The sequence below is a fragment of a genome (assembly GCF_019968985.1).
Source record: "MAG: Porospora cf. gigantea B chromosome Unknown PgB_NODE_593_length_14324_cov_108.694, whole genome shotgun sequence".
Lineage (NCBI taxonomy): Eukaryota > Apicomplexa > Conoidasida > Eugregarinorida > Porosporidae > Porospora > Porospora cf. gigantea B.
Genome location: NW_027179135.1, coordinates 1 through 14,324, shown reverse-complemented (window position 1 = coordinate 14,324; position 14,324 = coordinate 1). Strand labels below are relative to the sequence as shown.

Sequence of the window (14,324 nt, the reverse complement as noted above, 5' to 3'; positions counted from 1 at the left end):
AAGCGGCTGGTGTCCTAGGCTTGGTCAGCGATGAGAAAAACTTCATGCTGGCGGAGCGTTTCGACCTCGTGCACCGAAACGATTCCGGCCGGATAGACTTCAAGGAGTTCGTGTACATCACCATGCTGTCCTCGAGGAACGGCTGGCTCTACAAGGCTGAAAACAGTACTAGACTGCAGGTCATAGAGCAAGTGCAGTCCCTGTTCCGCTATTGCGACGTGAGGAGGGGAAGGGAGCGCCATACAGCGAGATCAGGACGGCGAGGTAACCGCCGAGGAGCTCGTTCAGATGCTGGAGGGAATAACGCCGCCGGTTACTCTGAACGAAATGCAGACGTTCATTCATCGAGTATCGGGCAAGGCATCAACGGCGCTAGACGTGAGGGCGAACAAAATTAGTCACACAGATGAAGCACATGATTCACTTCGCAACGAAGCTTCTTGTTCAGGGGTGACGCCGGTGTCTTCGGCGTCTTTTGGGTTTATCAACACTGAGTTCGACTCTCTCGGGGCCCCAAGCGCGATCACACACGTCCGCCGACCAGGTCGGCTGGGCTCTCTCAACTTCGGGCTCTTTGAAAAAACACCCACAGAAGAGGTCTAGCATCGAATTGTGCTTTTTAAAGGGAGGGGGAGTCGGGCAACACAGTGACTAACGCTTGCTTCGTAGCTTGCAAATCGTACTCGTTCCTGATGGAGTACTCCTGGACCTGTTCTATATCCACCCTCTCAAGGCTGAAGTACTCTGCTTGCGGGTGCCCAAACACCATAGCAGACACTGAACACGCAGGGAGCATCATGTGAGTTGAGCTGAGGGAGATGCCAACGCGGTCTGGAGCAAGCAGAGCGAAGTACTTATCTGATACTCGGAGATCCGGCTGGCAAGGGTAGCCAGGAGCCGGTCGGATACCCTGATATACCGAGTCAGGCAGGTACGCGGGGCACTCGAAGGTCTCGTATCCCCACAATCGACTTCGGAGGTGCCGATGGCAGACTTCCGCAAGAGCCTCTGACAAGCGATCTGCTAGCGCTTCAGCCAGAATAATTTCGTCAGTGAGGTTTCGCTCGCTGAGTTTCTGGACGGTGGCAGCCAACCCATCACCCGCTGTACACACGAGGAAGCCTACGTGGTCTCCTTCATGCTGCAAAAAGTCCGAGCAAGCCCGGAACTGGCCATCGCTCGACGTCTGCTGCCTAAGGCCACCGAATCGAACCTCAGTGGACGACTCTCCCCTACGAACTCTGACAGGGCCCAGAGGGTGGATATCCTGCTGGGTTTCGACATCATCCAGGCCCCCCATGACGATGATGTCTTCACAGTCCACACGACATCTGAACAACCCCACGACAGCGCGCGCACAAGTCCACTTTTCAGCTTTCATCCGAATCAGCAACGCCTTCGCTTCGGCGAAGAGGGAGCGAGTCGTCTCTCCGACGGTAGCGTCCTCGAATATCTTAGGGTAGAAGCGGTTGGGATGCTTCCCTACGAGCTGGTAGGCCGTAAAGAACCACCTCCAGTCAATATGTGGAATCAGAGCTCCCAGGGGCACGTCATCCCAGTACTCGACGCCCACGAATGCCGGTGCAGCAGGCACCCTCGCTATGTCCAGCTTGAACCGACCCGTCCTCGCGACGGATAGAGGGACGGTTGTAACCTCATCCACCTCCTCTTCTAGATCACACCGTATTCTTGAGTAAGCGGCATCGATCTCAGGCCAAAAGCCACTGTCGGTGGTGCAGCGTGAGGCCGCCACGACGGCGGTAGAGGCGTCAGGGGCGTAGACAGTACGGGCGTGGACTGGTTGTATCTTTAGTGCTGTGTGTTTCTTGCTGGTTGTCGCTCCACCGATGAGAAGTGGCACGTGTGAGAGTCCACTCGACTCCATCAGCTGGGCTACGCGAACCATTTCGTCGAGTGAAGGGGTAATTAGACCACTGAGCGCTACGATATCCGCACGCTCCTCCTGCGCTGCGCGAACAATGACGTCGCCTGGTACCATGACTCCCAAGTCGACAACTCGGAAGCCGTTGCAGCCCAGCACCACACCAACGATGTTCTTTCCGATGTCATGCACATCGCCTCGGACCGTGGCTAGCACGACAGTTCCGATGCAGTGGTGCGTTCCATCCTCATTTTGCGCTTCCAAATACGGCACCAGAACCGCAAACGCCTTTTTCAAGACTCTTGCAGATTTTATAACTTGAGGAAGGAACATCTTTCCAGAGCCAAAGCGCTCGCCAATGACGCCCATTGCCTGCATTAAGGGGCCTTGGATGACCGCTAAGGGATCTCCGACTTCAGCCAGCACCTCAGTTATATCAGTCTCGATGAACTCATCCACGCCCTTGAGTAGGCTGGTCTGCAGTCGCTCTCGCGGGCACGTCGACCTCCACGCCTGCACGTCCACCACCTTAGCTGGTCCTTCGCCGGCTTGGCGCATGAGGTCGGCTCGGGAGATGAGGTCGTCGACGGCGTCGTCGCGTTTGTTGAGGACGACGTCCTCCAGCAACAGGCGGAAGTCCTCCTCCAGGTCACCCAACGGGACCAAGGCGCCGGCATTAACGATAGCGAGGTTCAGGCCCTTCTGAACGGCGTGGAACAGAAACACCGAATGCATCGCTTCTCTAAGGTAATTCAACCCTCTGAAGGCGAAGCTCAGGTTCGACAAACCCCCTGAAAAGGCAGCTTGCGGGCACGCCACTCCGAGCTGTTCCACCGCCTCCATGAACGAGACAGCTTGATGATTATGCTCAGGCATACCAGTTGCGATGGTAAGGATGTTGCAGTCGAAGACGATGTCACAAGCGGGAAATCCAGTCGACGTGAGCAAATTGTACGCACGAGTGCATATGCTAACTCTACGAGCTGTGGAGTCGGCCTGCCCCAGCTCATCAAAGGCCATAACGATTACCGCAGCTCCGAATGACTGGCACACGCGAGCAGCGCTCAAAAAAGCCTCCTCCCCTTCCTTCAGCGAAATCGAGTTCACTAGGCACTTTCCTTGAAACCATCGGAGGCCCTCACGGATGACCTGTATCTTCGACGAGTCGACGACGACGGGGACCGCGCAGATGTCGGGGTCCGAGGCTACCAGTCGGCTCCAGCGACTCATAACCTCCACCCCGTCGATGAGACCGTCGTCGAAGTTGAAATCCAGCATCTGTGCTCCTGACTCCACCTGCTCTCTGGCAACTCCTAACGCCTTATCGAAGTCCTTGGCTTTAATCAAACGTTTGAAGCGCAGGGAGCCTGCGACGTTGCATCGCTCACCTATGTTGACCAGGTTCATCGACGTGTCAAGCCGAAATGGCTCCAGGCCGCTAAGATGCAACTGGACTCTATAGGGGTCTTCTGCAGCAAAATTCCGCGGAGTGCAGCTCGCAATGGCCTCCTTCAGCGCTCGAATGAAGGCAGGTGACGTGCCGCAACACCCGCCAACAGCATTCACTAGCCGTCGACGAGCGAACATCGCTACGCTTTCGGCGAACTCCGTCGGCGTTTCGTCATAACCGCCTAGTTCGTTGGGCAATCCAGCGTTTGGATAACACGTCACCAAGGTGTGGGGTGCAAGTATGGCCAGCCTCTCAATGAATTCAGACATCTCTGAAGCGCCTAGTCCGCAGTTGATTCCGAAGCTTACGGGTCTGGCGTGATTCAGACTAATCACAAAGGAGTCTATTGTTTGGCCGCTCAGGGTTCGTCCGGACTTGTCCACCACTGTTCCGCTAATCATCAACGGCAGCGGTCGCCCTAGATCTATGTAGGCAACCACTCCGGCCTTGGCATTAAGCGTGTCAAAAATGGTCTCCAGCAACAACACGTCGACGCCTCCCTCCACCAGAGCTGACATGCACTCCTTATACGCGCCCACCAGCGAATCGAAATCACAGTTCCTCGTGGCGGGATCCTCCACGGAAGGAGAAACGCTCAGAGTTACCGATGTCGGGCCTACGCTGCCTGCCACTAGACGCCGTGGCATATCGGGATGACGCGAGGAGAAGATACGCACCGCATCTCGGGCCGCCAGCGCGCCTGCTTTCGTCATGCGGGGCGCCTGGTTTTTTAACCCGTACTCCTCCTGCGAAATGGAGGTTCCGTTGAAGGTGTTCGTGGTGCAGATGTCCGAGCCAGCTTCAAAGTACTCCAGGTGAATCTGTGTGATCAAGCCTGGTTGTGTAAGATTGAGCAAGTCGTTGTTCCCTGTTAAGTCTCTTGGGTGACCTTTGAACTCGTCACCGCGAAACTCCGACTCCGATAAACCTCGCTGACTCCAGATGGAATGAAGTCCCTACCTCTTGAATCATAGTGCCCATGCCCCCATCAAGCAGTAATATTCGATCACGAGCCAGAGCCGTAAGCATTCGAAATGTCAATAAATAATATTTCGAATGTTCAGCTCTCAACTATCGGGGTCTCCACGAGCTAACGCAGTAGGAACCACCGGGTCGCATGTTCCAGTTCTTTGTCGATTCTCAACAGCCATTCTCAGCACAATCCTTTTTAATAACGGAATAATTTATGTTAGTGTATCTTCGTCCTGGTGAACAAGCCACGCCCCTGTTCAGCGTGCTAACCCTGCCGCCGCTTTCATATCAAGACGAGGTCGGTGACCACAGGGAGGTCAGCGCACCCTGTGTGGAAATCAGCCAGTGGCCCTCAAAACCTCCTCCACCAGTCATCCGTCTGAGCTGCACAGGTCCGGTGGATCTTGATAAACTGGAACGGTGCTCTTACTGGCGAACGCTTCGAACAGAATTTCGACAAAGACAGCAGCTCCCAGTCACTCTTACTCTCCTACCCACTACTCCGCTACCGATTGGCTCTTGGAATCCACTTACCCTCTCCAAGGCTTTCCGCGCCCCCTGCAACGGATTCTGGCGGAGAGCCGCCTCTCGTCGACTGCCGAGTGGGAGTACGCGTGCGTTCACGCTGGGCGAAGTCCTTCGCTGCTGTCCCCAGGCTCAGATCCTTTATGAGTGCCCACACACACTCGCCGTCAACAACAGCAGCCCGCCTATGCTTGTGTGGTTCGAGATTCTGGAGACATTCAGGTTCCCTGGCAGGCATCTCCGGTTCTGCGTTGGCATCATTCTCTTTTCGTACTTGGCGCTGCTGTGCTGTTTTGAAGTCAAAGACATTCTTTTTGACATTTTTGTTTATGGTTGGATCCACCTGGGCCTGGTGTTAACCCTTCGACTAGGAGTCAAACTAGCCATGTCGCGAATCCCTGACGCGGTTCAAAGGTACGCAGAATTCGACGGCGTGGTCGGCACGGTTCACATGGCAGCTGCAGTTGTGTGGTGCTGTTTGTTGCTCATTTGTGTTGCTATGGTGTCTTAGACATCCACCCACGACTACACGATTTTTTAAGTCCTACTCTGAACTCGTGTGTCTTTTTTTTTGATAGAACCCTCTAAACCAGATAGCAAAATTTCATGCGGATCTCCAAAGAAAAATCAACCGACGCTCATACTGCTCTCATTGGCAGCGCCGCCTTAGCCTATCCCGACCTCAGCGCCAACGGAAAACGGTTGATCTGCGACGAACCCACGCCGGAGGATTTTTACATGAACGTATTCTACTCCGGAACGCCGACGCAGTTGAAAGGACTCACGGCTCACGTAGTGGGGGGCCAGCCTGTGCTCATGAATTCGGAAGCCGTGGTTTACGCAGATCCTCGTAACTTAGAAATTGGAGGCCAACCCTTGATTTCGAAAGCCGTGGCTCACGCAGATCCTCGTAACTTCGCAGTTAGAGAGTCGCCCGTCGCCAGCGACAACCCAATCGAGTACGCCTCGATCGACCACCTCCACTCGGACATGTTGACCGAAGCTCTGAAGACCCACACACGAGACCGTCGCGACGGCAAGCTAGTCCGCCCTCGAGTGGCTGATGATGCTCTCGCTGAGGAAACGGTCAACCATATCAAACATCTCCAGAATAGGCAGGAACAGCTCGCAGGTCACCTCCTCCAGACGGATTCTGCTGTCCTCGAAAAGGAGTATAAGCAGAATGAGCGGGTATTGATGGCATTAACGGCGAAGGCTTCGAAGGCGTCTCCGTACCCGTTAAAACGTCAGCCGTTCAGAGGGCTCTACGACAACGACAACGTCTTCGACAACACAGAGACTGAGGAATTGAAGGGGCGCCTCAAGGACCAGAATGCCCAGATGATCGACAGCCTACAGGCGGAACTAACGAACATAAACACCCAGATACGCAGCAATAAAAGTACCTCGATCCTTCCTGCAGCTAAACGCAAGCGAAAGGAGTTGAAGCGCCGCAAGCGAGAAATCGAAGAACGCATAGTTGCTCTGGGGAATGAATATGAGTAAATGTGTTAGCATTCCAGTATATGATTACTCCGGTAAAAGGAGCTGTTCCGCGGTCAATCTCGACATGATTACGTCCACCACTTTCCACACATCCAACTTCTGCGCCTCGGTCCATGGTTGACAGAACAGCTTTGGTGGGACTCGATGCACCTCAGCCCCCCAGGTTTCAACAGATTTAATGTGCGCTGCAGTACTCGGATGACTCCAGGTTACTTCGTCAATACATAGAAAGAGAAGTAGCGGTCGTTGGAGGTCCCAGGCCCTTATCAACTGGCTCGGGAGGTCGTCACAGACGCCCATTGACACTCTAGCCAGGGCCGGGGCTGTGAGAGGAAGCATCGCCAACACATCGGCCCATGCGATGAGTTGCTGGCAGGTCTTGGCGGGATCGGCACTGTCCACTATTATCGAAGTTGGAAGCCTGACTTGCTTGCTGCGGCGTGCCGGTCTATTTGCCGCGACAACCTTAATGTACACCCCAAATGCTTGTAAATGCTTGATGACGCCTGCACTTGCGTCGGGATGTGATCCTGTGACTCCTAGCAGTAGATTCATCAAATTTGTGGTTTGAGTCAACTACCATCACAGGCAGTCACGCCGCACCAACTAGACGATTTCTGATGTCTCGACAGCAGGCGAGCTGGACCCAGCTCGGAGATCCTGCAAGGATACAGCCGACCTCAGAGATCCATATTCAGGATATCATCAAATAGTAGCATGAGAGTGATCCTGCAGAGCACTCAGATTTCACTCTATCTGGGCTCCGCGCTAGTATTCTCCGAGACGACCGGCACTGACACAGCGCCTAAGCCCCAGACACTTCCCAACTGCCTTGCTCGCATTCCGAGACGCTCCGTTGTGGCATTTCGCTCCCGAAGCTCCGTGGCGCATGCTGCCCTGTGGACGGGTTTGTTCCTTGAGCTGCTTGCGTTTTCCAGCGCGGAGCCTGAATCGCTGGAACGGATGACAGCTGCGCTCTTTACGGTCTTCGGCGGCGATGTCGCTCTGCTGATGGAGCCGTTAGCAAAGTGTGTACAGCTGGGCCTTGAGGCATGCCTTCGGCAGGTGGAATGCGACCGAGACGCCATGGCTGATGAACGGCAGTGTATCGTTGCCAAGTCCGCTGACTTGAAGTTGCGGCTATGTCAACTTCCCGGTGAGCCGTCCGTGGACATTTTGGGCAAGGGGCAGTTCCAGCACCTGAATTCGTCAGATCTTCTCACACTCAGATGCGCGACGCCAGTGGGTGTCTCCGATTGCGTCGCTCGCGTGGACCTGGGCCCACCGCGGCCCGTCTTTGCCGTCCGGAGGCTACCAGAATGCGCCACAGAACCAGCGGTGACCACCACTGTGGCCAGCCTACTGAATGCCACTCAGGGACACCACTGGGCTTTTGTGGTGCTGATGGTATTGTTGGTAGGAATTGGCTGTCTGACTCTCAATGATGGTTACAGCAAGTTATCGCCTTCCTGTTGTGTCCTGCGCACTGGAAAGACAGATTGAAACGGCGGGCACGCCAGCGGTTCCGACAATATTTGGGTGCCGAAACGGACCGTGACGAGGAACACCATACCTTGGATGTCTTGTCCAATAGCGACGAAGACACCCCCAACCAACGTCGGCTTCCGGATTCCTCTGGTGGTCTTGGTCTCTCCACCAAGAGTATTTACCTCTCCACCGAAAGTAGCCTGCATCATCAGGGGACGTCGTTGGATAAAGACGCCTGAACGGTGTTGAGTAGATATGTAGTTGATGTGTTTCATGGAATCTCAAATATCCCAATAAGATGCATCTCCAAGAGGACACCGTCAACAGCCGTGCCGGCTCCCTAATCTCGGTGATCAGCACACTAGCGCCACACACCAAGTCCCTGGGCTCCGATGCTGATCGCGCTCCCAAGGCTACTTGCCAGCAGGGGGCCTTCGCGATGCAGTCCGCCCTGACGCACGCGGCGGCTCTACCCAAGAAAGTTCTCGGTGTTTTCAACTCTCACGGACAGAAAGTGAGCACTGCATTGCTCCTCGTTACCTTCTGTGAGCTGATCGACAAGGTGGGCTGCTGTGAAGGCGTGGAACTCGACACTGAGGAGCTACGGACCGTAGCTTCCGCGATTTTTGGAGAGCTTGCAGGACCCGTTGGTCAACGCCTGATTGAGTGTTTCTCTAAGCCGGTTGAGGAGTGTATCGAGGCGTCTACATGCGACGCCGCCGAGATGTTGAAAGGTCAGACTTGCCGTACAGACCAGAGAATTGTAGGGAACCACATAGTGGAATCCTTCCTCGCTGGTACCCCCGGAATGGAGACATTGGACTTCGTCGGCAAAGGCAGAGCCCCAGTGAACAGCAGTGGCAGTCGGTACGCGGTCCAGTGTGAGCCTTCCGCAGGGTTCGATACCTGCCGTGCGAGCTTCCTGATGAATGCGCAGGAGTGGGCAGTAACCACAACCGCTTCCCCGACTACGACCTCGACCCCAGCGACCAGTACCACGACGACCGCAATGACGGTTCCAACCGCTCAAGTCGGTGACGGCACCGCGTTGAAGCTGCCATCTAACGTTCCAGCCCGTCCATTCGATGTCACTGATCCCGAAGGCACAAAGTACTTCGTGGTGGCTCTTTTCTGCCTGGTGACGATGTTCCTTGTCGGACCCTTGGTGGCGATGTGGGCCCGCAAGCGGATGCAACCCCGGCGCTACAGTCCCTCGGCTGCGGCGCGGAAGAGAGACGTGGAAGCGCAAGCGGCGGCGGTTTCCTACGTTGGAGAGCCCGCCATTGATCAAGTTGAGACGGATGAACCAATGCCCGCTGTCCAATCAGACACCGCTCAGGCAACAGCTTGACAAGGATCAGGCTCTCAGTGACTGAATGATGAACATACATGCCAGAGTACACAGTCGCGTTCGGGAACCACCAATCCAATCAAAAGAAAAACGTGAAGATCACGTAATCTCTTGGTCTTGCTCGCACATCTCATAGACGTACCTGACAACGGATTAATTATAATGTCGCCTGATCTTACTTATTCGTGTTGATCTTGGCGTGTGTTCTCGTGGGATGCGTCGCCTTGAACTCCTCACAAAACGTGAAGAAGTACCACTGGTCCAAACCGAAAATGCGTAGCAGCGGACCCATAGTTTTGGCGCGCACTGCGTCCGCATGAAGCGACGGATGCTGCCACATATTAACGATCAACAATAATTGCATCTACCCTGTGCTGGAAAAACTGCGTTGCGAGGTACTTGAGAAATTGGAAATGGTGACCTCGGTTCAAAGCCACTAGAATCAGAGCAGAAAAGGCTCGGAAGCCTGCCACGTTTCCTGGTGGATTCGGCTGCAGAGAGTGGAGGTAGGCGTCTAGCATAGAACCGAGTTTCCGTCGTTTCATTGGCGGTTGCTCTGCCTGGAATTTAATGAACGACAGAATCGGAGGTCAAGTATGAAAGAAGCTCCTTACGGTTTCCGAGGTGTTGTTTGCGTGTTTGCAAAGCAAGGCACCTAGAACAGTTCCCTCTATGTCATGTTCTCGGAGGAGAACGTCGTCAGAGACGCAACCTCGCGCGCGAACCACTTGTCCGAAGATACTGGGGTTCATTAATGCTCCTCTAGCAATCATGATGCCCTGAACGTGCCCTTGACCGCCCTTCTCGTGGTTCAAGAAGCCATGCACGTCGCTTTCAGTCAGGATGTCACCGTTAGCGACAAGAGGGATGTCTGCGGCAAAGTAAACGTTGTCTGATTGACATAGAAATAAATCAAATGGCCAATTAATAACACCGATTAAATGATTAAATAACCAATTAAATGACCAATTAATGATAGAAGCCTACCATTCGGTAACCTTTCTCTGATCTTTCCGAAAACGGCCCAAAAAGCCCGGCGGTTAGGCCTCTGGCTGGTGAACCTGGCGTGAACGGTAATGGCGTCGGCCCCGGCGGAGACAAGGCCGAGAATGAAGATAATCGTCTGGTGAGGTGCAGAAGCGTATCTCACCTCCTCGATTCTCTCTTCGTTGGGAGGTTCGTCGCCATTCTCCTTACCTAAAACTCTCACCTTAGCCGACAAGACTAAATCTGGAAACTTTTCTCGGAGATTAGAAATGATACTGAAGGCTCTTGGGGGATCTTCTAACAGGTAGGCTCCCATCTTCTTGTTGACACTGAAGGCTTTAGGACACCCCATATTGATATCAACTGCAGCCACATCTGAAAGAAAATAAATGATTTTGAAAGCGATTTATTTTTAAATATAGGTTATATTCATACCCTCGACAATTATTCTGACAGCTTTTTCGGCTTCTTCAGCGGTCGATACCCCCAGTTGCAGCACTAGATACGATTTCTCGTGGGGAACAGTGGAGAAAGGTGCGTCATTCCTCGGAGTTACGAATTCTGGTACGAATGAGCCCGTTATCTACTCAGCAGACGCACCCTTAATATTGAAATCTGTGTTCCATCTCGCCTTCGCTCCGGCCAGTCTGCAAGCGACCACCTCCTCTGTGAATAGTGTGTCTGCCCCCATCGCCCGTACAGCCATTCTCCACCCAAGAAGCGACACACGAACCATTGGGGCTGAGATCAGACGCACTGCCTTTGGGTTCCACGGCGAATCAAGGCCAGTGGAACCGAATAGGTCCCACGCGCGACGAGTTCCTAGAAATAGTTTAGAAGGCTAGAAATGTCTAGATCAACATTCTTTAACAACGAATTACAAGCCTCAGAGTTCCGTTGTAGATGTCACTCACGCTCGCATGCACTCTTCTCGTCTACCATGCTTTGTAAATGCTCATTTTGAATGACAGACCCGTTGGAGCTGCTGAAGACCCTTCCTGATGACATCGACGACGCACAGCTACAATCAATTCTGTTGTTAGCCGACACGATCCAACCAGCAACCCTTGTGGAGTCCGAGGCTGACGTCAAACGACTCGTAGTCCACTTAGATCGAGCCATGAACCGAAATCAATCTCTCAGACTCAAGCATCCAGAAGAGCCAGAGAAATTCATGGACAGCGAGGTAGGAATGTCTAATAATAAATATAAATATATTTTGACACGTTCATATTTTATATTCTCAACTAAACTCCTCAGATTCAACTGGATGAGGTTATTCTTCGTTGCGCCCAGGTGGCTTCTTACCCATTATTCACCAAAGCCTTCATTGTCAACCAGGTGAGTTGTTAAAGGCTAGCACCACTTCAATATGAATGGTTTTTAATTTTTCACAAGGGTCTGGCCACCCTGTGCTCTCTTGTGTCCCATTCGAACACGGACATCCTGATCTCCGTCTTGTCCGTTCTGCGAGACATCATATCCTTCGAAGAAGTAGGTTCTGAGTGTTCAGTTATTACAGCCATTGGAGGTGGAGCCTTTCATTGAAGACCTGTTTGATCCCTCCATTTTCCTGGTGTTGTCCACGTCACTGGGTGAGTGTAAGAATATTTCAGGTCATCTCACTAGAACGTTAATGATTTAATTCAGATCGCATAAACGAACTCGCCAGCGAAGAGGATTATGAAGCGGTGTCGAACGTGCTGATGATTCTCGAGTCTCTGTGTGACCTTGAGCCACGGCGAACAGGGGATCTGTGCCCACGTGGAATTGTTTCCAAATTCCTGGAAAAGGTTCGTGGAGATGGGAACAATTCAATGGACGATCATAACACCGTCGCCTTCACAGAGATCGCATCGGCCCTTGCGCACCACAGTGAAAAGTTCTGTGTGAGTGTTAGATATTTCGCTCCTTCCTCTATTTCGCTTCCAGTCCCAGCTGTCTTCGTCTGCCACCGTGACAACACTTTTGGGAACACTGCACACATTGTCCTCGCTGCCCACCCGTTCCTCGGAAGAGGAAGAGTTCGTGGGGAATTGTTGCGACATCATGGCTCTATTGCTGCAGGTGTGGCTTGTTTCTTCTTCCGGTTTCTTAGTACGATTTCTTCATGGTTGTTGCAGTCTGACGTTGACAAGACGCAGTTTTCTCAAAACCGTGGGGTCGAGGTGTCCTTAAATTTTTTACGGGCACGCGCATTCGTCACCCCCGTTATGAAGCTGCTTAGCTACGCGGCAGTAGGGCGCCAAGACGTCTGCTCTCAGCTCGTTGCTGAAGGTGGATTGAAGCCTCTGTTTGGAGTTCTGCTGCGAATCGGTCTCCCATCCTCCCCTGATGATACTGATCTCGACTTCCACACACTGTCTCTCATCAACCATCTGCTGCGACAATTGGCAGATGACGATCGGATTCGCGTGACCGCGAAGTTCCTTGAGAAGCAGGCGCAGAAAACCCATCGGTTAGTTCCACCTACACACCTGCTCCTCACTTTCCGCAGCCTGCTCGACATATACCAGGTGTATGGTACGCGGTTACAGGACGCTGACGATGACGATTTCCTCGTGAAGTGTGACGCGGGCCTGGAGGTTGCCTGCATGGCGGTTAGGGTGCTCATGGCACTGACACGTACGGTGTTTGCTGTGGGGTCTTCTCTCGCTGCTTTTTCAATTTTTTAATATCTCTCCAGAGGACGGCAACAGTCTCCTGGTGGACTCGCTTTTCGCAATTCTTCGCTACAGGGGACTGTCCATTGAAGAACTCGTAGAATGCGTTAATGGTAAGAAATGTTTTTCGGCGTATTTCTCGCAAGAATATTTGTTAATATTAATGTTTTACTTAATCTATCAGTTGTTATTATTTATGCAATATTAATGTTTACTTCATCTGTTCTCAGAGTACAACTCATACTTTGAAACTGAATCGGAGGAGAGGTCGTCGCGTCAAAAGGAGCTTCTCGATTTCGTCCTGAATTATCAACGGTATGTCGAAGAGTTGCACGAGTGACCCTCAACCAACAAGTCAACAGTTCAGAGGGCGCCCTCTGTGGCACATGTTGACGTGGTCTGAAACCTCTCTTGGCTATTACCCACTTATCCAACTAACGATTTCATGTGGAATACGTGGCTCCTCCTGTCATTGGTGTTTATTCCAACGTCATGGGGTTACGTCGCAGATGGGTTGTTTCCATCTGACCCAAGACTTAAGAAGCCGGGAAAGCATTCTCATTCAAGTAAATCCTCCCACCACGGAAAATCCTCCCACAGCAAATCCTCCCACAGCAAATCCTCCCACAGCAAATCCTCCGGAGGCGGCCCACCGCCTAGGACACTGGCCGATGAGTGCGAATCCCTTGTGAGCTGGATTCCTGTAGATCAGTGTCTGAAGTGCCAAACCGGATTCGCTCTGTATCCCTGCAACGATACTTCCAACTGTTCACCAGCCTGCTACGTGCAGACGTCTCCCTGTCACAGCCTCGTAATTGGCTTGTCAGGCGACGCCTGCAAGACGTGTTTGACGGGCTCCAATCAGTACCCATGCAACCAGACAGACGCCTGCACGTCAGAATGCTTCCCGCACAGTAACTGCGAAGCACTCCAAAACTATATTCACATTGAAGACTGCAGAAAGTGTTTGGTGGGATACCAATACTGGCCCTGCAACGGAGGCGGGAACTGTTCTGATGGATGCTTCCCTGTGGCCACTCCAGCTCCTTCTCTCCCTCCAACTCTGCCTCCAACTCTGCCTCCAACTCCAGCTCCTACTCTCCCTCCAACTCCAGCTCCTACTCTCCCTCCTTCGACCACGCTAGGAGCCACGACCACATGGGAGGTTGACTACGGGTGCCTCCATGGCCAGACTATGTTCGACGAGCAGATCCTCCGGGTGCTTCCCATTCCCTACATCGACGTTTGCATTATGGCGTGTGCCAGCGCTCAATCGGAGGGCTGTGTCGCGGTTTCTCTGGAGGTTCAGCAGAACGGAGGAAGCGGCGACTGCTACCTGATGCTCAACGACGCAAAGACAATTAACCGCTCGGGGTTCCTGTCGGTTAGCTTATCTTGCGCTTCGCCGCCGACACCCAACCCCACCACGCCAGCCCCTACCCCGGCCCCCACACTCGTACCGGCATCGACCATTTATACGGCCCCTACGCTGGCACCGGC

The 14,324-nt window shown here is 53.1% G+C and overlaps 10 protein-coding genes across 13 annotated transcripts; 7 read left to right on the top strand and 3 right to left on the bottom strand.

The window, feature by feature from the left end:
* Positions 1 to 44: 44 nt before the first annotated feature.
* On the top strand, positions 45 to 454 carry KVP17_005194 (uncharacterized protein; the record flags this gene model as incomplete). Its single annotated transcript, XM_068515000.1, has 3 exons — positions 45 to 218; positions 247 to 378; positions 407 to 454. The coding sequence occupies 3 exons, from the start codon at positions 45 to 47 to the stop codon at positions 452 to 454; spliced, it is 354 nt and encodes a 117-aa protein (XP_068372883.1).
* A 165-nt stretch (positions 455 to 619) lies between these two features.
* KVP17_000934 (uncharacterized protein) lies at positions 620 to 4,361 on the bottom strand (the record flags this gene model as incomplete). 2 transcript variants are annotated; one of them, XM_068515862.1, is made up of 2 exons in its annotated part: positions 620 to 4,264; positions 4,293 to 4,361. In XM_068515862.1, the coding sequence occupies 2 exons, from the start codon at positions 4,359 to 4,361 to the stop codon at positions 620 to 622; spliced, it is 3,714 nt and encodes a 1,237-aa protein (XP_068372880.1). The 2 variants fall into 2 exon arrangements, with proteins under 2 accessions (XP_068372880.1, XP_068372879.1); XM_068515861.1 differs by lacking the exon at positions 4,293 to 4,361 and having other exon boundaries at positions 620 to 4,045.
* A 157-nt stretch (positions 4,362 to 4,518) lies between these two features.
* Positions 4,519 to 5,340, top strand: KVP17_000928 (uncharacterized protein; the record flags this gene model as incomplete). 2 transcript variants are annotated; one of them, XM_068515854.1, is made up of 1 exon in its annotated part: positions 4,519 to 5,340. In XM_068515854.1, one exon carries the CDS (start codon positions 4,519 to 4,521, stop codon positions 5,338 to 5,340), a length of 822 nt encoding a protein of 273 aa, XP_068372872.1. The 2 variants fall into 2 exon arrangements, with proteins under 2 accessions (XP_068372872.1, XP_068372871.1); XM_068515853.1 differs by having other exon boundaries at positions 5,017 to 5,340.
* Positions 5,341 to 5,435: 95 nt separating this feature from the next.
* KVP17_000930 (uncharacterized protein) lies at positions 5,436 to 6,335 on the top strand (the record flags this gene model as incomplete). The annotated part of the gene is made up of 1 exon (XM_068515856.1): positions 5,436 to 6,335. One exon carries the CDS (start codon positions 5,436 to 5,438, stop codon positions 6,333 to 6,335), a length of 900 nt encoding a protein of 299 aa, XP_068372874.1.
* Positions 6,336 to 6,359: 24 nt separating this feature from the next.
* Positions 6,360 to 6,890, bottom strand: KVP17_000933 (uncharacterized protein; the record flags this gene model as incomplete). The annotated part of the gene is made up of 1 exon (XM_068515860.1): positions 6,360 to 6,890. One exon carries the CDS (start codon positions 6,888 to 6,890, stop codon positions 6,360 to 6,362), a length of 531 nt encoding a protein of 176 aa, XP_068372878.1.
* A 162-nt stretch (positions 6,891 to 7,052) lies between these two features.
* KVP17_000935 (uncharacterized protein) lies at positions 7,053 to 7,838 on the top strand (the record flags this gene model as incomplete). The annotated part of the gene is made up of 1 exon (XM_068515863.1): positions 7,053 to 7,838. The coding sequence occupies one exon, from the start codon at positions 7,053 to 7,055 to the stop codon at positions 7,836 to 7,838; it is 786 nt and encodes a 261-aa protein (XP_068372881.1).
* A 283-nt stretch (positions 7,839 to 8,121) lies between these two features.
* Positions 8,122 to 9,174, top strand: KVP17_000929 (uncharacterized protein; the record flags this gene model as incomplete). Its single annotated transcript, XM_068515855.1, has 1 exon — positions 8,122 to 9,174. One exon carries the CDS (start codon positions 8,122 to 8,124, stop codon positions 9,172 to 9,174), a length of 1,053 nt encoding a protein of 350 aa, XP_068372873.1.
* A 175-nt stretch (positions 9,175 to 9,349) lies between these two features.
* KVP17_000936 (uncharacterized protein) lies at positions 9,350 to 10,513 on the bottom strand (the record flags this gene model as incomplete). The annotated part of the gene is made up of 4 exons (XM_068515864.1): positions 9,350 to 9,505; positions 9,543 to 9,734; positions 9,789 to 10,045; positions 10,162 to 10,513. The coding sequence occupies 4 exons, from the start codon at positions 10,511 to 10,513 to the stop codon at positions 9,350 to 9,352; spliced, it is 957 nt and encodes a 318-aa protein (XP_068372882.1).
* Positions 10,514 to 11,125: 612 nt separating this feature from the next.
* KVP17_000931 (uncharacterized protein) lies at positions 11,126 to 11,806 on the top strand (the record flags this gene model as incomplete). Its single annotated transcript, XM_068515857.1, has 4 exons — positions 11,126 to 11,347; positions 11,422 to 11,502; positions 11,560 to 11,655; positions 11,684 to 11,806. 4 exons carry the CDS (start codon positions 11,126 to 11,128, stop codon positions 11,804 to 11,806), a joined length of 522 nt encoding a protein of 173 aa, XP_068372875.1.
* A 568-nt stretch (positions 11,807 to 12,374) lies between these two features.
* KVP17_000932 (uncharacterized protein) lies at positions 12,375 to 13,129 on the top strand (the record flags this gene model as incomplete). Of its 2 annotated transcripts, XM_068515858.1 has the most annotated exons (3): positions 12,375 to 12,786; positions 12,848 to 12,921; positions 13,055 to 13,129. In XM_068515858.1, the coding sequence occupies 3 exons, from the start codon at positions 12,375 to 12,377 to the stop codon at positions 13,127 to 13,129; spliced, it is 561 nt and encodes a 186-aa protein (XP_068372876.1). The 2 variants fall into 2 exon arrangements, with proteins under 2 accessions (XP_068372876.1, XP_068372877.1); XM_068515859.1 differs by lacking the exons at positions 12,848 to 12,921; positions 13,055 to 13,129 and having other exon boundaries at positions 12,375 to 12,836.
* Between the last annotated feature and the right edge of the window lie 1,195 nt (positions 13,130 to 14,324).